This window comes from Podarcis gaigeae (genome assembly GCF_964106915.1).
Source record: "Podarcis gaigeae genome assembly, chromosome: 12".
NCBI lineage: Eukaryota > Metazoa > Chordata > Lepidosauria > Squamata > Lacertidae > Podarcis > Podarcis gaigeae.
In genome coordinates, this window is record NC_139688.1 from 4,291,580 (window position 1) to 4,315,792 (window position 24,213).

The 24,213-nt window shown below is 46.7% G+C and overlaps 1 protein-coding gene across 26 annotated transcripts in view; it reads left to right on the forward strand.

Annotated features, from left to right (window-relative positions):
• Positions 1 to 24,213, forward strand: part of MAP4 (microtubule associated protein 4) — a 211,689-nt gene that overhangs the window by 47,686 nt on the left and 139,790 nt on the right. For 25 of the 26 annotated variants that reach the window (XM_083703874.1, XM_083703897.1, XM_083703878.1 and 22 more), the window contains exons 3-4: positions 10,572 to 10,836; positions 23,709 to 23,777. In XM_083703874.1, coding sequence (XP_083560000.1) covers positions 10,599 to 10,836; positions 23,709 to 23,777 — 307 coding nt within the window. In that variant the 5' untranslated portion in view covers positions 10,572 to 10,598. The remainder of the gene's footprint in view (positions 1 to 10,571; positions 10,837 to 23,708; positions 23,778 to 24,213) is intronic. The other variant, XM_083703896.1, reaches the window with a different exon arrangement.

Sequence of the window (24,213 nt, forward strand, 5' to 3'; positions counted from 1 at the left end):
TTGAGAGGTGAGTGCATCCACTTGCATTCGAGGTGTTTGCTAATGGTGCTCTTTGTACTCATATTTGGCTGTCATTGTGCCGGCTGGCAGGCCTGTCAACAAGTCCCTAATTCTCTCCAAGGTGCTGCCGATAGACTAGAGGGGGAATCATCTCCCTCTTTTGGATAAGGTAAAAAGGTAAAGGTACCCCTGCCCGTACGGGCCAGTCTTGACAGACTCTGGGGTTGTGCGCCCATCTCACTCAAGAGGCCAGGGGCCAGCGCTGTCCGGAGACACTTCCGGGTCACGTGGCCAGCGTGACATCGCTGCTCTGGCGAGCCAGAGCTGCACACGGAAACGCCGTTTACCTTCCCGCTGGTAAGCAGTCCCTATTTATCTACTTGCACCCGGAGGTGCTTTCGAACTGCTAGGTTGGCAGGCGCTGGGACCGAGCAGCGGGAGCTCACCCCGCTGCAGGGATTCGAACCGCCGACCTTTCGATCGGCAAGTCCTAGGCGCTGAGGCTTTAACCCACAGCGCCACCTGCGTCCCCTCTTTTGGATAGCTGCTGTCAAATGCTTAGAAAAGACTGCTCTCTGCTCTCTGAGGGTCTTCATTCTTAGTTTGCCCTGCTGGAAGGATAGATCCGTCAGCAGGTATTACCTGTGATAGCCCAATGGAGCCTTCATATGCAAGAAAGCAGGCCACAGTGCACTGGGTTTTTTGGGGGAGTGGGAACACCAGTGGGAGGAGAGGGCTACTGTCCTTTTGCTCTGTTTATTTCATGGACTGGCTGGATTCAATGAGTGGTGGAAGGAACCAGATGGTGGACCCCCAAGGGAAGAAGGCTCAGAAGCAGGGTGTTGGTGGTGAGACGACAGTGAGTGGTCAGAAGGAGAAGAGGGAGCAGACTGAGGGGAGGAGGTGTTGGAAACGGAAGAGACAACAGGGTTCAGTGAGCAGGAAGAGAGCAGTCCGGAATCAGAGGCAGAAGCAGAGGCTGGAGAGGAGAGAGAGAGAGAGAGAGAGAGAGAGAGAATATGAGTGTGTGTGTGTGTGTGTGTGTGTGTGTGTGTGTGTAGGAGACAGATGAGGCCAACTGCTGAAGAGTTCAGGGAATCTCCCCCTCCTGCTGCGGCCAGCTTCTCTCCTCCTTGGTCTCCAGAACATGCTGAGAAATGAAAAGAGCAGAGGAGAGATGGGTTGCGCGCAGACACAGCCCTCGATTATTTAGAACAAACCCCAGGGAGGAGGGGACTTCAGCAACCGTGGGAAGGCGGGGACCCTTCTGTCTTTCTAACTGCTGCACTGGGGCAAGACCTCCTGGGAAGAGTTGCTGAGATCACTAGACTTGAACTCTATTGTTTACTTTGAATAAAGAGCTAACTTCACCAACACGGGCCTTTTTTTATTGATGATCTACACCTTACTCTGCCTCTGGACAGTTTGTGGGCTTTCTGGAAGCAACTAAGGAATGTGGTGTGCCGTCATATACTGAGGCAGATGAGTAGACCATCTAGGTTGGCATTGTCTGCACTCTGACGGACAGTGGCTCTACAAGGTGGGGGCTTCTCCCAGCCCTTCCTGGAGATTGAACCTGGTACAGGTTCTGCATGCAAGACACATGCTCTGCCGCTGAGCTTATGGGTACCAGACCTGTGAGAGAGCAGCGGAACACAGTGCAGGAGAGGAGGAGGCGGGAGCATTGCTGAGCGTCTCTCTGGCTCCCCCTAGTGTCCCACCACCACAATGTGGATATAGGAACCTGTCTCCATACTGAGTCAGACTGTTGGTCCATCTAATTCTGTACTGTCTACACTGCACGCAGCAGCACTGCAGGGTTTCAGGCAAGAAATTCTGCCAGCCGTACCAGGAGATGCTTGTTGACTGTTGTGAGGAATTGGATGGTGGCCTGGGTAAACCATTGATCTGCTCCAGCAGGACTGGTTTCATTCTCTGCAGTCATCTCTAGAATGTGGTGCTGATAGCACCAAGGTTGTGGGTTCAATCCCTGTATGGGACAGCTGCATATTCCTGCATTGCAGGGGGTTGGACTAGATGATCCTTGCAGTCCCTTCCATGAAATGGCTTTCAGCTAGGAAAGTTCTAAAATAATGCGACATTTGAGGGTGTATCAGCAGCAAAAAAAGCAGCTCAAGACCCAGCCAGGTGGTTAACTTAGTATAACTTGATAGTCTTCCATTTTTCTTGCAAGTGCCATGAATGAAAAACTGATAATTACCACCTGGAAATTGCAAGTCCTGCTTCTAGTATAATGAACTTGGCATGTTACCGTCTTAACTGCTTCCTGCCTTTTTATAAGATCTTAATAGTTTGGTCTTATAAAAAGGTAAGAGTCTTTATGCTTTCCAAAATAACAAAGGAGACATTCTCTTAAGCTGATATTCGCTTTGGCAAACTGAGTTTATAAAATGCTAATGGAATATTCTTCCCTCCCTGTCTTTTTGTCAAACAGAGGAAATTGGGAGTTTATATAGAAAGAATTGTTAATTGGGCGTCTGGGAGTCTTCAGATCTAGAAATGAGTTGAAACAAAACAAAATGCTTGGCCTTGAATGCCTTTCCGTTTCTTGATTAACAAGAAGAAATCTCAGCACTCAGACAGACTTCATTAAACCATTTTATCTCCTAGTGCATTAGTGAGCAGACAGATAGAGTGGGAAGAAGCATCACTTTTTCCAGGAGTCTGAAACATTCTTTTTTTATCAGCAGTAAACTTCTCACCTCTGTCTCCATGGGCGAAATGTTCTGTTTCATTGTTGACAGACTAGAATCTCTGGCAACTCCCCCTTAGTCCTTTGTGGGACTAGCTGTGTAGATCAGTGCCAATATTCTGGGAAATAGGTGGGTAATTAATTAGGTTCCTTAAAAGGCAAACTCAAACTGACATGGCGCTTATCTCCCTCTTGATGTGTGTGTAGGTTTTAGCATTGATCAGCAAACATTATTTTTTGTTGGCATTAATTTAGGGTTTCATGCTCTGTACTAAAGAAGAATGGACCCCAAGTTTCCACAGTTCAACACATTTTAAGTCTTCTGTGCTATGATACTAGAAACACTGTTTTGAAGATGGAATTGGTGTGCACCAATTGTATTAAGTTACATGACATTTTTGTTTTTGTTTTGAATAGATTTTATTAGCGTTTTTAAAAAATACACAGGTTAGTATCCAATATCTTTCTATCAAAGATAAAAAACCCTAATCTAAATAAAAGCACAAACCGAAAGGAATAAAAGAGAGAGAGAGAGAGAGAGAGAGAGAGAGAGAGAGAGAGAAAGAAAGAATCGGAAAGAAGAAAAAGGAAAGGAAAGGAAAATAAGAGAATTTCAGATACTTCTTCTGTCAGCTATATGTAGAAAATTGTTCAAAACATCCACTCCAAGATTAACACCCCAAAATTCCACTTTCTAGAAACCAATACTTTCTTTAATCTTCAGACCCAGATATCATAAGTTCATTTACTTTTTCAAGCAAAAAGTCTATAAGGAGTTTTCAATAGACAGTTTTTTTTCCCTCAGTGCATGCCATTTTGGGCTGCCCAAGTTTACAAGATGCCGTGGAAATTTTCACCTGAACTGCTGATTGCCTCCAGAGGGAAACAGAATATAATTTTTTTTGGGGGGGGAGGAGAGGCATTTTTATATCTTGGTTATAGTAAAGACTCTTCTTTTAACACTAAGCTCATTTAAAGTGAAAAATATACTTGAGAATCTCTTAGGGTCTATTATTATATACTGAAGTGAGTATATAATATTTATACACTATATCAAACACACAGAGTTCTTTAAGGAAAGAGATCCCCCATAGTTCTAACTTGGACGTTTCATTTTTGCTGCCTCCAGGCAGCTGAACAATAGTCTAACATATTTTGAGGCAAAGTGGAGAAATTCCAGTGTGGAGGCATACTGTGAAGACCATGGCCCCTTTCCATCTTCCTGGCGGCTAGCCAGGTTTGGGGACTCCCTGGCCAGCCTTGGCTCAGGGATGCGGCCTTTCCTGAAGTGCCTGATACTTGCAGGCGTTAAAGTCCATAACCCAGACTGCACGGAGCAGAGGGGTTCCCTCTCTGTGCCAGCCATCATGCCTTCGAGTGATGGCTTTGGTTTTCCATGGACCTCTTTGCATCTCATCATAGCTAAGCTTTCTATTCCCAGTAGCTTGCATGAGGTGATGCTAATAGCTTCACAGTTGCTTAGCATCGCAGTGGAGCGTCCCTGCCCCTGATCTTTGTGGAGAAGCTAAGGGAATGAGGGAGATTTGATGAATACAGGCTAAGCGAAGCAATGGAGACAAGAACTCTTTTGCAAGAGGAATCAAGTGTTTTGTTTTGAGGAGAGAAGTGGCTTGATGCAAAGGGCAAGAGGGTGGAAGAGGGTGGAAGTTCAGACATAAGGGACACCCTGGAAAGGGCAAGAATGTGGGAAGAGAAACGGTGGGTCCGGTAAGTGGTGGGTTTGAAATATGGGAAAGGAAGACAAAAAAAGAGGGCAGTGCACAGACCTGGAAAAAGGGGACAAACTGAAGGGTTGTATTAGGTTTTTTATTTAAAGTATACAGCTCAATTGTGGTGTGAGGTTAAACGAGTAGATGGTGCCAGGCATTACTCATTGCTTTCCTGATTTCATAGAGTTGGAAGGCATCCCAAGGGTCATCTAGTCTGACCCCCAGGAATACAGGAATCTCAACTAAGGCATCCATTACAATTGGCCAACCAACCTCTGCTTAAAGCGCTCTAAGGAGGGAGAGTCCACCACCTCCCAAGAGAGTCCATTCCACTCTCGAGAAGCTCATATTGTTGGGATCTCCTTTCTTGTAACTTGAATCCATTGATTTGGGTCCTTGCCTCCAGAGTAGAAGAAACCAAGCTTGCTCCGTCTTCCATGTGACAGCCCTTTAGATCAGGGGTCAGCAAGCTTTTTCAGCCATGGGCCAGTCCCCTGTCCCTCAGACCTTGTGGGGAGCCGGACTATATGTTGGGGGGAAAAATGAATGAATTCCTATGCCCCACAAATAACCCAGAGATGCATTTGAAATAAAAGCACACACTCTACTTATGTAAAAACACCAGGCAGGCCCCACAAATAACCCAGTGATGCATTTTAAATAAAAGGACACATTCTACTCATGTAAAAACATGCTGATTCCTAGACCGTCTGTGGGCTAGATTTAGAAGGCGTTTGGGCTGGATCCGCCCCCCGGGCCTTAGTTTGCCTACCCATGCTTTAGATACTTGAAAATGGCTGTCACATGTCCTCTCAGTCTCCCCTTATCCAGGCTTAGCATACCCAACTCTCTCAACCGTTCCTCATAAGGCTTGGTTTCCGGACCCTTGATCATCTTGGTTGCCCTCCTCTGCACACCTTCCAGCTTGTCAACATCCTTCTTAAATTGTGGTGCCCAGAAGTGGACACAGTACTGTCCTTACAGCATCGCCTGAACTCCTGAGGTATAAGTATAATAGGAATCTGGTTTAGGATAGGGGAAGCCTGTGGAGTCTGTGGTCAGACTTGAGGTCCTGGGCAGTTGACTGACTACCCTACAAACACCTCTGGGCTTTTGCCTTCACAGATGCAAAAAAAGGGGGGGGCCTTTAGGCCAATTATGCCTCATTTGAGTTGAAACAGGTAGTTGATGATGAGACCACCCTTTTAAGCTAGGTTGGATGTCTCGGTTTTAGACTGTGTTGATTTCTTAACCTTGTTGCTCCGCAAAGAAAGGAAGCCAAGGCAACATCTTGACTTCCAGCTCAATGACATAAACTCCCAAGAAGTACCCAAGATTGTCATTCCGAAATCGTTTCAGGCTTGCCCTTTCCCGGGGTACCGTTTATGCCACGCACACTTGCCCTGCCTGCCAGTTTCATATGCCATCAGAGACGTCCGCTTAAAAGATGCAGCATAATACAACATTAATGAGCACATCTTGAATCCTTTCAGTTAGCGATGCTGACCTGGCACAGCAGTTAATATGCCATTACAGAATAGTGCTCCGCGTTTTCTGGAAGCCCTGAAATATTATTGCAACTTTCCCGTGGTGTTGGGTATCCAGGATGCTTTCCAAAAGATACCCACCCACTTGGTGAACAGATCCCCATACCCCTTTGCTGGAATAAGCGCTCAAGTTGCAACAGTTCAAAGCCCAGCAGATTGATCTGGCCAGTAGCATTGTTTTCTCACAGTGGCCAACCAGATGCCCATGGAAATCCTGCGAGCAGGACCGGAGTGGATCTGCACTCTCCCCAGTTGTGATTCCCAGCTGTACTGCCTCCAATGGTGGAGGGAGAACATTGCTCCACCCACACCCCAGCAGAAATCAATCTTGTCAGGTGAAGTTAGACATTGTGTGCTTTCTCCTGTGTGGTTTTAAGCCAGGCTTCCTCAACCTCAGCCCTCCAGATGTTTGGGGACTACAACTCCCATGATCCCTAGCTAGCAGGACCAGTGGTCAGCGATGATGGGAATTGTAGTCTCAAAACATCTGGAGGGCCGAGGTTGAGGAAGCCTGTTTTAAGCACTGGAATGGGCTCACAGGAAATGCATAACCTCTAGATCCCATGGGCCCTCCCTGTCTTGTGTGGTTTGTTCATCTGGATTTCCTCCTCTTGGGTCAAGGCTGCTCCTGGGGATATTTGCTGCTGTTCCTAGCTGTGTGGTGCAAACCGTCCATATCTTTGGAGTTGGATATTGTGGTGGGATTCTGCAGACTTTAGAGCCTTGTTAAGACTAAACACAAATGGCACTGCTTGTGGGGTGGAAATTAGTGGATTTGACCCTTTGCTCCCACCCATGGTCACCATAACAAGTCCCCCCTCCCCAAGTGCTGCTGTTGACTAGGATGTGCACATACCAAACAGAAAGTTTCTCTGTGTGTGGATTTTCATGGCGACCACAGCACATGAGGAAAGGGTGAACCTCCTTCCTGTGTTTCATGCCCTGAGGCTGTTGAGTTTGCAACTCAGAACTATGTGTTGAATCTTGGGCGTAGCCTGACCCTTAAGGCATTTTTTGAACACCCATCTGGTGTGTTCTTTGAAGAAACGAGAAGTCATGGAGGGAGCTTCTGCAGTACCTCTGGGGGACTCCCTGCATTACCAAAACCTTTCCAGGGACCCAGCCTGAATCTGCTGCAGTTGGAGCGCATGGACATTTGTCCTTTTCTGGACTTCCCTCTGTGTGAAAGGGTTTTGGACATTGGGGAGTTAGTTGCCCTCACCTGCAATTCTTCTCTGTAAGCTTAATGGAAACTGGCCCGGTTTCTTCCCTTTGGGTCCATGCTGCCACTCCACTCTTTATCAAATTTATTGCCTTCTTCAACATCCTCTCCTAACAAAGATGCACAGGAGCCATCAAGAGGAGCTAAATGATCTTGGTTATTGAGTTGTACCAGCTCTTCCCCATTATAGCTTCCTCCCTACCCCAGCCTGCTTTAATGGCTTCAGAGATGAGAATATTTTGGCAGGTTTTCTCATATTTGCCCTGCCCTGCCTCGGAGGCACTTAAATCCTCTTGCCTGCATAGCCTTTAAATGTAGAAGCACCCAAACGTTTATGGAAGGGTCCTTTGCATGCAGAAGTTTCTGTCCCGGGTGGCACCTCCAGATACGGCCAGAAGAGATCCTAGTCTCCAACCCTGACAACACTGAGCCTGAAGGAGGCAGCTTCTGAAATCTGGCCGTCTCCTGTCCATGCTAGTACCACATCTTGAAAGTGTGATGATCTCTGTGGCATAAGTAGTGTCTAAAGGAAGAACTTAGAAAATAACCAATCAGCTGGGCAAATGGGTTTATCACATCAGTTTCACCCAAGGAGGTGTAGAAATGATGGTGGAGTTCTGGCTATAAATGGATCTCCTAGGTTGAAAAATGGCTTTGGTCCTGTTGCACTGAATGGAGTGGCTTAGTTAACTCTTGGGCTGCTGGTGAGGAGGTAATGGAGGGCGGGGATTGAGAGCTTTCCTTCCAGTGTAAGTAACAGTGGCTTAAAAAAAGAGGTTATTGACATGAGCTGAGTCATCTGAGGACAGAAACTGCAGGCTGCAGGCTCTCCTCTATGGAAGGGATAAATGGGCCTTGCCGCGATTTTGAAGGATATACATCACTCATTATGTAAAGAGTAATCTCCATACGGGAGGTTGGAATTCAGCGGGCAGGCAAGATGCTGGAGCTCATCCCCGCCTGCCTGCCCTACGCTCTTGAAATAGATTGAACTTTAATGACCTGGGGTTTTTTTCCAGTTTGGGGAGAGGGATTATTTTATTAAAATAATAAAACTCCCCACCTCGCCCACAGTGTTTTCAGGTGGCACCCCCCAAATAAAAATGCCGCAGCATCTCAAAAGCACCTTCAGTAACAATAATTTATAAAGCTTGAGCGCCTTTTAAAGCACCAATGCAGATACATGCCCTCAGTGATCTAGTCTCAAAATACTGTCACAGAAGGTTTTCCCACTTCTTCCAAATGGGGAAAAAAGATGCTCATCCTTTTGTTAGAGAGCCATTTGAATCTGTGTACTGGGTCCCCGTGGAAGTTAGTCCTGGTCTGACTTTGGTCTATGAGCTGTTGACTGCATGCCCGCTGTTGTAAGCTACCTTGGTGGCAGCTTTCAAAATTCACCAGCTGCTCTATCAGCCACTTGCGACCAAGTGAAGATGCCTGGGAGACAATATGGCGCTTGACATCTCCACCAACTGGGGGTGCGTGCCTGGGGATCTTTGGATCTGGACTGTTTTCACACACTAGCAACAAATCCTGTAGAATTCTATCCGTGATATTTTATCTGCGCAATCAGAACGAATTTCAAGAACCAAAAAGTCATACTGAAAATGGCCCCAAATGCCCCAAAATGGCAACTAGGCATGCCGTTTTGGCAACAGTAACTCTGGTATAAGGAGCCATTTGGTGCCTAGCTTACATATCTGAATTTCTAACACTGCTTGGAAGTAACTTGATTGTAAAGTAAAGCAAAGCATAAATCATTGTAATAAAAAAACAACAACTGTTGCTTCTCTGGAATATTTGCTTTCATGGGAGAGGAGCAAGAGTAAGGGGCTCTTGGCTATGTTTGTTGGTGTGGGACTGCAGATCACATACCCCGTCATTTCCAATTAAAAATTTAGAGCCGCGGCTGTAGGAGAGACCCCAACCAGTCAGAATGAAGATAGAATTATTAGTATCTGGCAGCCTCCATATGTTTGCAGAGAAGCCTGAAGTGTGTTCTCTGGAGATGGCTTTCTATACCGTCTTCTCCTCTGCCTTTCCCACATAATTCCTGAGAACATAATTCCTTCTTCAGATAGTCTTATGTGAGCCCTTATAAGTGGCAGTTCTGGCAGCTTGATCTGTGTCTAAAATTCTGAATAGAGACTTTTTTTGCCAGGTGGTGCATGGCTTGTATTTTTTGTGTTGAGCAAATTTCATTTTGGTATCTTGGCTCTTTCAGACAACAGCAACAAATTTAAATCAATATTTAAAATGCAATTTTCAGTTATGGTGCTTTTATACATATAAAAAAGACTGGTTTAAAGCCAAATCTGAACTTAATATGTGTTGATGCCTGTGTTTCATCTCTCAGCTAAATTCGCAGCAGTTGAAAGCCACTTTCATATATAATGGAAGAGCCATGAAGTGGCGGCAGCGCCGAATGGTCCTTAAATAGCTAGATGTTATGAATATGGCACAGTGGAGCTTTTGCTGCTTTTTGGGGCTGATATTGGGCGCCAAGGGCTGTCAAGCCATCACAAACATTGGGGGATCTACTCTGGCTCCAGACAATGCGCTCCTGACTCTCTCACCAGAATAATCTAGTAAACACATTAAGGTGGTTGCACACTCCCACATGGCTGCCCAGATGGGCAAGCACCATGGGTTTTCTACCCCACAGACAAATGCTTGCCTCTTTTATTTTGTGCTTTTGGAAAATTCTGGCACTTTAGTCCAATGCAGAGAGAGAGAGAGGGAGAGAGATTGATTTTCTTGATCAGAGTGGTGTAATCTGGCAGCATTTTGCCTGCACCGGGTTTTCGTTTTGCAGATAGATGGTCTCGCTTAGTGTCCTTGCAAATGTACCGAGTGAAAGGAACAGAAACCAGTGCTTGTCAGCCTTCCCCCCTTCTTATGTATAAGTGGACAGAATGTGGCAGAAAAGCCAAATTGCTGCAGAAGACGGTTAACTCATGTAAGTAGGACAAAGGCATGATTTGATCATCAGCCACGTTGTGTCAGAGCAGCTATTGCCAACATTGCGCCCTCCAGCTATTTTGGACTACAACTCCCATAAGCCTTAGCCAGACGGTCGTTGTAGTCCAAAACAGCTGGAGCGTACCAGGTTGGCAAATGCTGGAGCGCAGCCAATTTGGGTGCACCTATCTCTGTTTAGGGCAGGAAATACCTGAATTATTTTGACTTTTATCATAATGATTCTGATTCTCATTGACTTTCTGTTGAGTCTCTTCCACTGTACTTTTCAGACTTGATTGTGTCGGTAGAGAGAGTGGCTTGTCTCAAACCTCCGAATGAACTTCACTGTGACAGACAAAATTATCTCACGGCTCCCCTTCTCTCCTTTTCCTTCCCAGTTTTTTTAGTCCGCAAAGGTGTGAACCATGGCTGACTTCGACCACAACCTGAGTCTGGCGGACGCCCTGACAGAGCCGCAGCCGCAGATCGAGGAGGAAGTGAAGCGGGATTTCATTGCCACCCTGGAGGCGGAGAAATTTGACGACATGGTTGGGGAAACAGTTGGCAAAACAGACTACGTCCCTCTTCTCGACGACGATGACCCGAAGCCTGGGAACCAGGAAGCGAAAAACAAACCCCATGCTGACAACGTCCCTGCGGAGCGTAAGTGAAGCTTGGCTGTGAATGCTTTGGGCTGTGTGGTTGGGAGTGTGCGGCCCCCAGTGGACAGAAGAGCCCTGGAGTCAATGATGCAATGTCTTCCAACACTGCCATGCCCCCTGAGAAGGGCACAGCACTTTTGGTGTAGCATCCTCTGAGGCTGGGTGGGGGTGGTTTTCTTGCCCTCTCTTCTTCATCTCTTTCACTGCTCAGGAAAGAAAGGGTGAGGCGACGAGTGGGCAGGTGTGTTGTTGGCAATGTCTTTGCTTGGTCCACCTGTGGTACCTTCTGTGTGCGCGCCGGGTATTGCTAAATGCAGCAAGAGGGGGAGAGGAGAGGTGGGATTTGTCAAGACAAAGGTTAATTTCCTCAAGCCCAGAAGCCCCTGCAACTGTCACTATATCCTGTTCAGGTGATCATGACAACTCTGGATGGCCTTGAGCAGGCATAGGCAAACTCGGCCCTCCAGATGTTTTGGGACTACAACTCCCATGATCCCTAGCTAACAGGACCAGTGGTCAGGGATGATGGGAATTGTAGTCTCAAAAACATATGGAGGGCCGAGTTTGCCTATGCCTGGCCTTGAGTATGATGTAGGTAAAAAAGTGTGGATTTTTTGTTTATCCGGTGGGAATGATGAATTACTGGGCAGACCCCAGTTTCCTGGAAAGTTTGGGGGATTCTGGAGTTGAGGTTGCTTTGGAGTCATCATTTGCTGCATCTATATCCCAGTTTTTTCTCCAAGGAGCTCAAGGGGGCATACATGCTTCTCCCCACTCCTCACTTAATCCCCACAACAGCCCTGTGAGGTAGGTGCGGCTGAGGGGCAGTGATAGGCCTCCTCAAGGCCACCCATTGAGCTTCATTGCTGAGTAGAGGGGGTTGAACCATCATCTCCCAGGTCCTTGTCCGACAACACTTCTGTTGTCTTCTTCTTATTATTATTATTAAGTTTGTATACTACTCTTCATCTATAGATCTCAGGGCGGTTCACAACATAAAATTACAAAATTATGGATGGATTAGATGCTCCCTTCATAATATTACCTTTGCACACCCTTATAATGCATCACAACACATTCTTTGAAAGGAAGCAGCAGCATTTTCTTCCATTGCATCATCTCCCTCTCAGGCCTTGCCTTGCCTCGCCATCCCCTCCCCTTTCTCCTTCCCCCCAGTACCCCAGCTGGTGCCATCCAAGGTCTGTTTCCTCTCTCCTCCCATTTCTGCAATTCTTTGGGCACCCTCCTGTCATTGCCTGTTGTCTGGACTGTCACTGTTTCCTGTCTGGCTTCCGCTCTCCAGTCAACTGAGGATGCTTTCGCTGAACTCCTTTCTTTCTGTGGCTCCGCATGTGTTCTTCCTGTGCTTGCCATGCCTTTTATGCCCTTAAACTGAGACCACAGCATGCTTTACACCAGCCCTCCCACCCCTGGCACCCTCCAGGTGTTCTAGACTACAACTCCCACCGGCTCCAGCCAGCATGGGGTGGTTGGCAGGAGTCATAGTCCAAAATATCCAGGGGGCGCCAAGTTGGAGAAGGCTAGAATCATAGGGATCACAAGGGTTTCTTATCCCAGCCCCATAATGCTTTGCTCCACTCCATGCAAGTTCATTAACCTCAGCTCATAAAACCTCTGTCTACCCCTTTTCCCCCTTTCCTAAGTTGTGTACAGTAAATAATAGTTCCTAACTTCCCAGTCTCCTGTTTCTTCCCTCTTTTTCGGCTTATGCAATAATGCTCAAGGCCCTGTCTTTAGAGAACCCTTATTTATATAACCTTTCTTTAAAAGTAAACATACATCTTGTGTCAGGATGTATAACTTGTCTCTTCTGGTGAGCCTAGCCATGTCTCGCCCGAGAGCGCCTGAATTACGGCGCCTGCGAGGGAAAATGCCTAATATTAGCTTCCAAAACCGAAACAGATTGGTGAGCCCTTGGGGAAGGCGGCCGGGGGTGGGGGCTAGGGAATGGGGAGAGGGCAGTGGGGAACTTCAAGGGAAGTGAAATATTGCAGGCTCTCTAGCAAAGCTCTTGCCTTGATCTCTTTCTGAAGGGGACTCCAGTGTTTGCAGTTTAGATTTCGTTTGCACTGTCTCCCTGCTTGTGTCTGACAGGTGAGAATCTGACCAGCTTACTGGGACCAAACCGAAAGGTTTGCAGCTTCATAGCACAGAGTAAGAGGTACAAGGTGGAGGGCCTCAGGTGAGAGAGTCTCACAATTGTGTCTAAAGATTTTGCAAGCTGCTAGGAACTGTTGCTAGCTGAAACGCATATTGAGGGCGCGAAAGCTGGAGTTCATTTCTGCATGCCCATTTGGGCTGCTTTGGCAGGTGTGGCTGCTTACAATGCCAGCTTTTTATGTAGCACTTGAGACGTCTTCAGGTATGTACCCTGCAGTTCTTACAACAACCCTACAAGGTAGGTCAGTGATATGATCCCCTTGTTAAACAGGCTGGTGGTGATGGTGGGGGCATGCCTAAGGCCAAGCTCTATGATCATGGCAGGGGGGAGGTCTGAACTGGGGGTTTCCTGGCTCACAGCTCAGTCTCTGCAGTTGTTGTGGGACACTAACCAGGAGAGGCCAGCTCTTGTTAGTTCTCAGGCTACATGATTTGCCTGTGTCTCCAACTTGGGATAGTGGAATGGGCTGCAGAGAGAAAATAAACGTGAGCAGGGTGAAATGAGTTAATGTATATAGTATTTTACGGAGTAGCTGAACCCAGTCTATGCATTCCAAATGTATTGAGTGTCTGTCCTAGTAATGGACAGATGGGCTGTTATGCACCTACTTATTATCCTACTTGCTTTGGAAGTGAAACGCTTCAGTTGCAGTCTTTGTGCCCATGACAATTGGAAAAAAAGTATTCTGAAGGGTACAGTATTTCAGGATCTTTAAACTGGTGGCTTCCTGACATTTTCTTCTTCTTCTTTCTTGGCCACCAGAGTAATATCAGCAGGTACAAAGCAATAGGAAAAAATGTTGCTTTTGAAAGGCTAAGGGTTTTGGTTGATAAGATACCCCATTTTGAGACTTGGACAGACCAAAGTAAGGTTTATCTAGACGCTCTGGAGACAACAATGTCTTGCTTGCTTCATCCCTCTGAATTATTTTACTAACTTGATACCGAACCCTTTATTAGATTTATGCTGTCAGAGAAAGGAGGAGGAAGAATCTTCATCTCTTGGTGTGAAGGATCCTGGATGGGGCAAGGGTTGGACTGGGGTGATCTCATTCTTTCTCGGCCTGCTGGTTCTAGAATTTTGGTAACACCTCTTGCCTTCCACTCTCTTCCTTCTTACTAATTTCCCCCTTTCTTGAGGCAAAATGAGATCAGTCCTGGAAGAGAGAAAAATATTACATCCATGGGTGTAACTATTTAGCTAGGTACTTTGGCCTCTGGATCTTAATGAGACACCTCTGTTTCATCAGACTTACGTCTGGGTGGATCTTTGCGGAAATACCTGGTGTATGGCCCTAATAGATGCTGAGATGTTACTTTTCAGGGGCCATTTTTCCAGAGACCTGGCTGCCTTGTCTGGGAACTTAAACTTGTGTTAGAATATTCCTCGTTGTGAATCAGATGGTCTGGGGTGGAGAACTCATAGTCTGCATGTGGCCCTCAGGCTGATTTAACGCGGCCCCCAGCACCGTCCAGCTCTCCAAATGCCACATGCCTTCTCTTTGTTGTTAGGTCTGCTGCTGGCTTGGATGAGAAGGAAGTGAGAGAGATGACCCTAAAGAGAGAAATGCAGGGGAAAGCTGAAATGTTTTGGGAGGGATTAGCAAGGTGAAAAATGGGGTAGGGGGAGAGGTAAAAAGAGCCCCATTATCTTGCAGGGAGCCATGAGTTGGTGGAGCCCAGAAGTCAAGAAGCAAGTGCAGTGTGAACCTGGGAAGTAGGAAAGGCAGGTCCTTGCAGTAAATTGCATTAATTTAATATGAAATGATTTTAGAATGTTGTATTATTTTATTATCGTTAGCCATCCTGAGCCCGGCTTCGGCTGGGGAGGGCTGGATATAAATAAAATTTATTATTATTATTATTATTATTATTATTATTATTATTATTACTACTTTGATGGAGGCTAGCAGGCATCTGTTTTCCTGTGTGGGAGGAAGAAGGGAGCCTTGGGTTTGGGAGCTGGAAGGGATCAGTTCTCTGGGAAATAAGAAAGAGGTGTGTGGGAGAGAAAGTGAGTGATTGAGCGATATATCCCGTATTTTTCGCTCCATAAGACGCACTTAAAAAAAGTAAGGGGAAATGTGTGTGTGTCTTATGGAGCGAATTCAGGCGGGAGGCTCTGCTCGGTGCTCCCTTTAAAGAGCCGCGTGGAGCATGTATGCGGCTCTTGGGGGCTTTTCCCCGAGGAGGGAGAAGGGCAGCCCATCAATCCCTTCTCCCTCCTCGGGGAACAGCCCCCAAGAGCCGCACACACGCTCCGCGCACTCTTTAAAGGGAGCGCAGCTATTGGGGGCTTTTCCCAAGAGCGATCCCTCTTGTACTGGCTTCGGCCTGCGAAGCCTCTTCAGGGCAGGTGGAGCCTTCATCCCGCTGCCCTGAAGAGGCTTCGCATGGCTATCCCAGAAGCCAGAACAGCAAGAGGGATCGCCGTTCTGGCTTCTGGGATTCAGAATATTTTTTTTCTTGTTTTTCTCCTCCAAAAACTAGGTGCGTCTTATGGTCTAGTGCGTCTTATAGAGTGAAAAATACGGTATGCAGTGGTACCTCGGGTTACGAACTTAATTTGTTCTGGAGGTCTGTTCTTAACCTGAAACTGTACTTAACCTGAAGCACCACTTTAGCTAATGGGGCCTTCCGCTGCTGCCGCACCGCTGGAGCACGATTTCTGTTCTCATCCTGATGCAAAGTTCTTAACCCGAGGTACCGGTAATATTTCTGGGTTAGTGGAGTCTGTAACCTGAAGTGTCTGTAACCTGAAGCGTATGTAACCCAAGGTACCACTGTATATACACGTACACACACACACACACACACACTGTATTCTGTGGAATGGTTCTTTACACTGCTGGCTCTGATCCCTCTGGTTACCCCTGAGGGAATTTGGTCCACAGCAACCAAAAGGCACCTTACCTGAACATAAGGAGAGCCTGCTGGATCAGGCCAATGGCCCACCTAGCCCAGCATCCAGTTCTCAGAGTAGCCAACCAGATGCCTGTGGGAAACCAGCAAGCAGGATCTGAGCACAGGAGCCTTCTCCCCTCTCCTCCTGTGGCTTCCAACAATTGGCTTTCAGAAGCAATGCTGGCACCAGCTGTGGACCAGTGCCCCATATTCAGTTTTGTATAAGAGTGAAACAGTGCTGGCTTCTGGAACCCATTTTAAGGCTGCCATCTCGGCGTGCCTTTGTGGTAGATCTTGCAAGCTTAGCAACTCATCCCTCCATTTTTATTTTTTACTGATGTTGGGCTAAGTACGTATTTTTTGCTCTATAACACGCACCAGACCATAACACGCACATAGTTTTTAGAGGAGGAAAACAAGAAAAAAAATATTCTAAACGAAATAGTGGATATATGATTTTTGTGGTTCATGCTGTGGCCACAGACATGTGATCTGACAGTGAGTTTGGAGTAGCCCAATGCAAAAATCCTGAGGATCCATGTGGACCCATGCTTTGTAACCACGGAGGAGGGAAGGAAGGGGAACCATGGATCCTCTGCTCACGACTGCAGCAGATCCCCCCCGCCACCCGCAGGCATTCACTCCATAACACGCACAGACATTTCCCCTTACTTTCTAGGAGGAAAAAAGTGAGTGTTATGGTGCAAAAAATACGGTAGCTCATTGCATGACATTGACTAAGACTGCCCAATGATTGGTAATGGAATATGCAGAAATAGCCAAATTAACAGGGAAAACTAGACAACAGGACGAGGAAACATTTCAAAAAGAATGGGAAAAATTTACGTCGTATTTAGGAAAGATAAGATGAAATAGTGAAACCAGTAGAATTGGAAATAAACCCCATAACGGAAAAGATTAAGAAAAGTGATGGATAATGAAAATAATATGAAGCAAAATGTATAAGGAGGTTAATATAACTAACAGTAGTTGCAAATGAATACAGAGAGACAACAAGAATTGTATAAACAGGAGGATTTATTTGTTTATGGATATACTATGGACAAATACGGAAAATGAATAACAATATACAAAATGGATGAAAATAATGCGATAAACTTATATGTGATATAAAAAACAAGAAGGAGGAAGGAGGGAAGTCAGCGCTTAGGAGCAAGTATAAATGTAAAATGCAACACATTATGTGTATGTGGAGTATGTAACCAGAAAGCTAATAAAGATTATTGGGGGGGGGGGGCGGGGAGACTGCCTAATGATCTCGGAAGAGGCAGCACTTGAACTCAGCCATTCATCGCAAGAGCCCAGCACTCTATTTCCGGCACCGTTCTGAGATGTATTGTCAGGATCGTTTAAACCTGGTGTGCATCTCCAGCTGCTGTTGATGTTGCTTGGAGCTGCATCTGGGAAAGGCAGAAACCAGGCAGAACACACACACACACCTGGCAGGAAGAGCACTTCCTTCCTGTGCAGAAGCAACCCAGGTTCCATTTGTGACATCTCCTCTTGAAGCACCTTGGGTAACAGGCGAGGGGAAGCTCCTGATCTGAGACCTTGGAGAACCGCTTCCAGTTAGAGTTGATACTTCTGGCCAGATGGGCTGGTGGCCTACCTCCTATGAATCATAGAATCATAGAGTTGGAAGAGACCACAAGGGCCATGGAGTCCAACCCCCTGCCAAGCAGGAAACACCATCAGAGCACTCCTGACATATGGTTGTCAAGCCTCTGCTTAAAGACCTCCAAAGAAGGAGACTCCACCACACTCCTTGGCAGCAAATTCCACTGTCGAACAGCTCTTACTGTCAGGAAGTTCTTCCTAATGTTTAGGTGGAATCTTCTTTCTTGTAGTTTGGATCCATTGCTCCGTGTCCGCTTCTCTGGAGCAGCAGAAAACAACCTTTCTCCCTCTTCTATGTGACATCCTTTTATATATTTGAACATGGCTATCATATCACCCCTATGAGGCAGCTGCATGTAGAGTCATAGAATTGTAGAGTTGCAAGGGATCCCAAGGGCCATCTAGCCCACCCCCCTGTAATGCCAGAATAACCCACTGCAAAGAGGCTGTACACGGGACACTCCCCCAACCATTTGTGCAGGCTGCAGGGGTGCGATTGTGTTGTCCCGCTGTCTCAATCCTTAGCAAAGCAGGACTGGCCTTCTGGGGCATTTGAATAGAGGCCTTCTGCTGTTGGACCATCACCTGTGGGAAAAGAACTTGTGCAGGCGCCCCCTTCCGTTTTCCTGCACGCAGTTCAGGCAGGGCTGTAAACAACCCTTCAAGATCTAACCGTCCCATCTCCGCTCAGGAGGGGGTTGTGTCTAACTGAAATCCTCCAGCCAGATTAGGCAAGGCTTAAGGAGCAGTCAGATGGAGTCCCACCTGGACCCGGAGGGCTTGGGCTTGGAGAGGAGGGGCTGCCATACCAAACAGAAATTGGCCAGGATTTCGTCTTGCACAAAAGCATTTTGGGGCCACTGTGCATCTCTTCCCTTCCCCATTAACACATCATTGGGACGACATTATTTTTTTTCCTCCCACGGGGATAATAGCCAGCAAGTTGGTCTTACCAAGTGGCTGAACGTCATAATTTGACAAGTGCCGGCTAATCCTCTTACTCCATCCTTTATGTAATGCCAGGGGATTGCTTGGGGAGCAGGCAAAGCCTTGCATCTCCCCCTCCTACCCTCCTGGAAGCTGTGCTTGCTCAGCGCCTCTGCTTTAACCTCAGAAAGTTTGGCCTTGGGTTGGTTCTTGAGGCAGCTCAGATATGTGCTGCCCCTAACTTTTGACGGGGCAACGAGGAGAGATTAACAATGCGTCCCAATAAAGATGGCAGTTTGAACTCTGCACTGACCAGATAAAGTAAGGCAGTTGTCGTGGAGGGATATCCAATTTATTGCATAAAACGATAAGGCTGTGCATGACGGGAGAAGGAATTGAAGAGAAGAAATTGCAAGCCGTAATATTTCCTCACCCCGCAACCCAACGAGAAGCAGCTGGAGTTGCAGCTTCAGCAGCCAAACGTTCCTTACCCTTATCCTTTTCTTCCAACACACTTTTGTTAGGGTCTCATTTGTATAAATTTCCTTATTCCAAATTTCTGATCTAACTCGGCTTGAACATTTAAAGTTCTCCAATGCCCAGCAGAGGGTGCTGGTCATATTCACTTAGCAAACATAAGTCGCAGCATATCCAAATGCCCATAGCAGAACGACGACAACAGCCTCACAAGGGATTGGAAGAATTGAGCAGAAGTGCCTGAAATGTCTCCTTGCGTCTCTCCTTTCCCCGTCTCCGTGCAGGAATATGAATCTCATGCAGCCAACATTTTATTTTCCTTGCAGATTTTGGGGCTGGAAGTTTGGCAAAGAGAAGCATTTTCATGCTTGAGATGAAACATGGTGGGTGTCTAACAAAGTGCACTCTAACCTCTGGATGAGAGAGACTTTCTGCTGCCCACCAGGCCATGGCTTTTCCACCTGCCTTGCCCCCAAACCCCCAGCCCTGGGAGCCTTTCCTAGACCATGACTTTGAGAATAGCAGAAGTAGCTAGGAAGGAGGAAGAGGAGTTCAGGGATATTTTTAAAAAACAATTTTATAAGTTGTGTGTCCTTGTTTCTCCATCTGATCCTTTTACATGGTCTTGTAGGTTTTGGGGCATTTTATGGGACGCGGGTGGTGCTGTGGGTTAAACCACAGAGCCTAGGACTTGCGCATCAGAAGGTTGGCAGTTCGAATCTCCGCGATGGGGTGAGCTCCCGTTGCTCGGTCCCTGCTCCTGCCAACCTAGCAGTTTGAAAGCACATCAAAGTGCAAGGAGATTAATAGGTACCACTCCGGCGGGAAGGTAAACGGCGTTTCCGTGCGCTGCTCTGGTTCGCCAGAAGCGGCTTAGTCATACTGGCCACATGACCTGGAAGCTGTACACCGGCTCCCTCGGCCAATAAAGCGAGATGAGTGCTGCAACCCCAGAGTCGTCCACGATAGGGCTTTACCTTTACCTTTATGCATTGTAGCTTGTGCTTATTTTTATTGATTATCGCTTAGTAATTCTTTATTGTAATTGATAAGTGCCATTTGCTGGTATTTAATTTTACCGTTTACTATTACATTCTAATGGATAATTGAATGTTGCTTTATTTGATATAAGTTGTTTATTTTAAAGTTACTGTGACTTTTTTGTATTGGATCAGATTGTTATTACATGTGTGATCTTTGCTGTCTTGTTTTGCTGCTTCTTCATCTTGTAAACCACTTTGCGTATAGTAATAGAGAAAGGCGGTACACAAATTGAAAATGAAATGAAATTTTCATGGTGCTCTCAAAGAACTGGCACATAGCTTGCTCTAGTGCTTGAGACTAAAATGGGTAAAATCTCTGTCCTTGGAGTCTGGTGATTCAAAGGCTCATGCTGCTCAGATCCTGAAGGTAGCATATAGTCATCCCATTCAGCAGCCATTGATAGCTTTATTCTCTCTGAATTTCTCTAATCCCCCTTTTAAATCCCACCAGTAAGAATGTAAGGGGTCCATTGGTTACATAGAATCTGCCTTGGACCAAGTCTTCCCATGGACATCTAGGTGGACCCTGTATGAACAGGATGATGGACTAGATGGGCCATTGGCCTGATCCTGCTTCCAGGCTGCTTCAAACCTGTTGTGAATGATCATAGACGTTTGGTTTCCCTCATCTCCTGATGAACAGCCCTGTGGTTTGAAACCTGTTGGCATTAGAACATTATAATTTGAATTAATACACCCATCTCCTGTGCTTGCTGGGTTTTCCATTTTATTCCTCTTTCGCCCAGCCCATTCCCAGTGTAACATATTCTGCAGCTTGCCCCTGGCGTTGGGATGTATGTGCTGGGACTGAGGCATGATGCCTGATCAGTGGCTATTGGATCAGAGTATTGAAGGACACAGCCTCATCCTCAAGCGACCAGCCTTCCTCTAGAGGTCTGGCTGCGGCAAGACAGATCTGTACTCTGCACTGCCTGGTTCTCCTTGAGGCATTTTCTTTTGCAGCAGCAAGAGACAGGGCGCTGAGCAGGCCGAACCATCTGTCCATCCCTCCTCTGGCGGCCTTTATCGCTGTGTCCTTACGCGTGAAATCATGCGGCTGCACGTTTCCGAGGCATGCCTGGGGGGGGGAGTGATTAGGCTTAATATATTGGCCCCATCTTCCTCGCTCGGGATTATCTGTTTTTTAGGGCGTGCTGTGGCTCTAAGGGTTGTTTATATAAAAAAAAACCCCCAATCCTTTGATCCTTTAGCCAGATGTAAGTACCATCTAATCATTTGGGCCAGGATTACGGACTTTGGACATCTTGGTTCGTTTTGCGCTCTTAAAAACCAGGTTCTTAAAATAAAAGGAGTTTTTGGAAGGGGGTGTGTGTTTGTGCGTTGGGAGGGGAAGGAAAGCTAAAATGTTTAAATGCTACGCAACGTGCAGGGAGCCAGTACTCCAAATTGCAGAGACAGAAGGCAATCACCAAGTGCTGCAAAGTTGCGGGCGGGGAGAGCTGTGGGCAGCTGTGCTGAGCCACATCTGGCCTCGCGGACAGTGGTAATGGCCCGGTTGATTTCCATTTATCCATGAGCTGAATCCTTTTGTGCAGGGAGCCTCACTCCTCTCGGTTAGCTTGAGGGGGAATTGTAAGCGAGAAGAGCGAAGGGAAGCCTCACACCCCTCTGGGAGATGGGACGGAGCAAGCTGCCTTCTTGGAGCCTGTTTTTTATTTAGCTCTTGTCTGTACAGCTGGGGCTGCTTTTTGAAGACAGTTGGGTCCTTTGATGGGGTTTCCTCAGCCCTGTTCTGCAGATAAGCTGTTTTGATTTATGCAAGCATCCCTGCTCCCAGATGCTGTCGTGCAGGAAGGAGTCTTCTTCCCCGTTGGAATAGCTGGATTAGATCTCCGCAAAGCCTGTTTTCAGTGTGTGTAAAAGCGTCTTAATTTATGCGAATCCAGCTCTTTAAAGCCCTTGAAATGGCAGTGCTGTGTGGCACCAGCGGGGAGCTCGCTTTGCCACCTTTTAAATTCAATTGCTTGATGTCCCTGAGAAAGAGGCAGAGGCGTCGCTAGGGGGGTCGGGGGGCACTGGGCGGCACACCATGGGGGGCGACACCGCGGGGCCTGCAGCATGCCCAAGCCACGTGTCTTTCCTGCCTAGCTACGCTGCTGGAAAGAAGCGGCTGGAATGTGACCAACCCATTTTGCAAAATGCGCCGTTGGGGACACCTGAGAATGCTGGAGGCGACAGCCTCTTATCGGAAGCCGCAGCCCTTTTGAACACTGGCTGCCTTTGTGGGGGCCATCTCTAGAGGCAGCCAAATAAGGTCACCTTCCAAAAAGTGCACATCAGAGGAAGGTTTTAACAAATCTCTCTCCCTCGAGTTTCCCTTGTCAGGTGTGTAAACCTGCCTAGTACCACACTGCCATCTGTTCCCTAGCTTTGTAGGGAAAGCTGAGCCAAGAGAGATGAATGTTGCATATGTGCCATAGCGGTGCCAGCTCCTGCTTTGGTCTTGCAGCAGGAAGATCTGCCACCAATAAGCAGTGTTTGAAATTAGCCAGGAGCCAGGTGCATTTTGCTCCTGGCCTTTGACCACTTGCGACCCAAGTGAAGATGCCAGGATGGCGCCTAACGTTGCCATCATCTAGAGGTGGGATCATTGGGTCTGGACTGTTTTCACACACTAATACCCCATCCTGTAGAATTCTAGCACAGGAACCTGTTTCCCTATAGTTGTTGGACAACCATTCCCATCACCCATGGCCATTGTGCCATGCTGTCTGGACCATTTGGGAGTCTAGCTAAACTTGGAAGACCACAGCCTCCTCCCCATTCTAAACTATCTGTGTTTACTGCTTTGCTGTATTTTGAATTGTTTTCATTTGTTTTTAAACAGTACGCCACCTTGATATTTTGCTCAGAAAGGCAGGATGTACTTAAGAAAGTACTATGCTGCTATTCCTTGTATTTTTGACTTCTTTTCAGGCTTTATTTTAATCTTTGTATTTTTGTGCTTTAAAAATGAATTACAAGCCATTTGCAAGCCAGTCACGGTGCTGAGGTGGGATAGACCGTCACAAATTCCCATATTTAGGCTCACAGGCTGCCAGTGTTATAAACCAGTCAGGTGCATTTTGCTACTCACACAGGTCCAATTGTGGCCACATGGAGACTTCTGGATGCCAGGCTGGCAATTGGGAAATCAAAATATCACTTAGAGAAGGATCTGAAATATTTTCCTTGAAACTTGAATTTGTTTTATTTGATATTTTAATGTTTTGTAAACGGCTTTCAGATTTGTCCTTCAAAATATAGCCCTATAAAAACAAAATTAAACGAACAACAACAACAAATCCCACTGCCAAAAAGGTGCCTAGGCATTCCATTGTGGTAACAGTAACCCAGGTTTAAGCTGCCATTTGGTGATAAGATTATATATCTGAGTTTCTAACCCTGCAGGTTGCTACAGAAAGTGCAGCACTTTCTCCCTTGCTCCTTCACTGCAAACTACTTTGCTGGGCGGTGTATACAGCCTGCCCCTATGGAACTGGGTGCAAGAAAGGCATGGCTGGCTACTGGTAAAAACAGCTGGCTACCAAACTCAGTCAAAAGTTGCAGAGAATTCCACACCCCTTTACAGGGAAGTACACTTGAAGAGGCTTATGTAGCCTGAATGTTAAACCCCCATGAAGAATGAAAATGAAGGCAGTGAGATTCCTCCCAGTTGATGAGACTGTCTCTGTCTTTTTAGGTACGTCAGTGACTGGACCAGCTGCTGTGGTCGAGAATGGCGACCATGGAATAGAAGGCACCAGGAAGGGTAAGATTTTAATGGCCCTTATTTGTCCATCCCTTGATGATGTAAGGGAAATATTGGAACCACATGGGCTTCTTCCCTCCTATCCACCCCCCCCCCAAGTCCCTTAGCCATAGCTGCTGAACAGTACACAAGGCAACCTTTAATACGAACAGGCATCACACAAAAATGTACGGCATCATCAAACATCTAAGGGGAACCTAGATTATATCCCAAGGATTAAAACATTTCTGGAACTGTAAGGTACCTGAACCAGATTCTGCATAAAGGTTAATGTTGCCCCCATACATGCAGAAGTGAATATGTCACACCCCCTGCACAGTTCAAAAGTTGTTATCAGTATAATCTAGGTGAGTCCTGATGGTGCCAAATGCATTTTGGCTTTAGCAGTCTTCAGTGGCATTCTTTCCAAAAGAAGCAATGCTTTCTGCATGAGTCC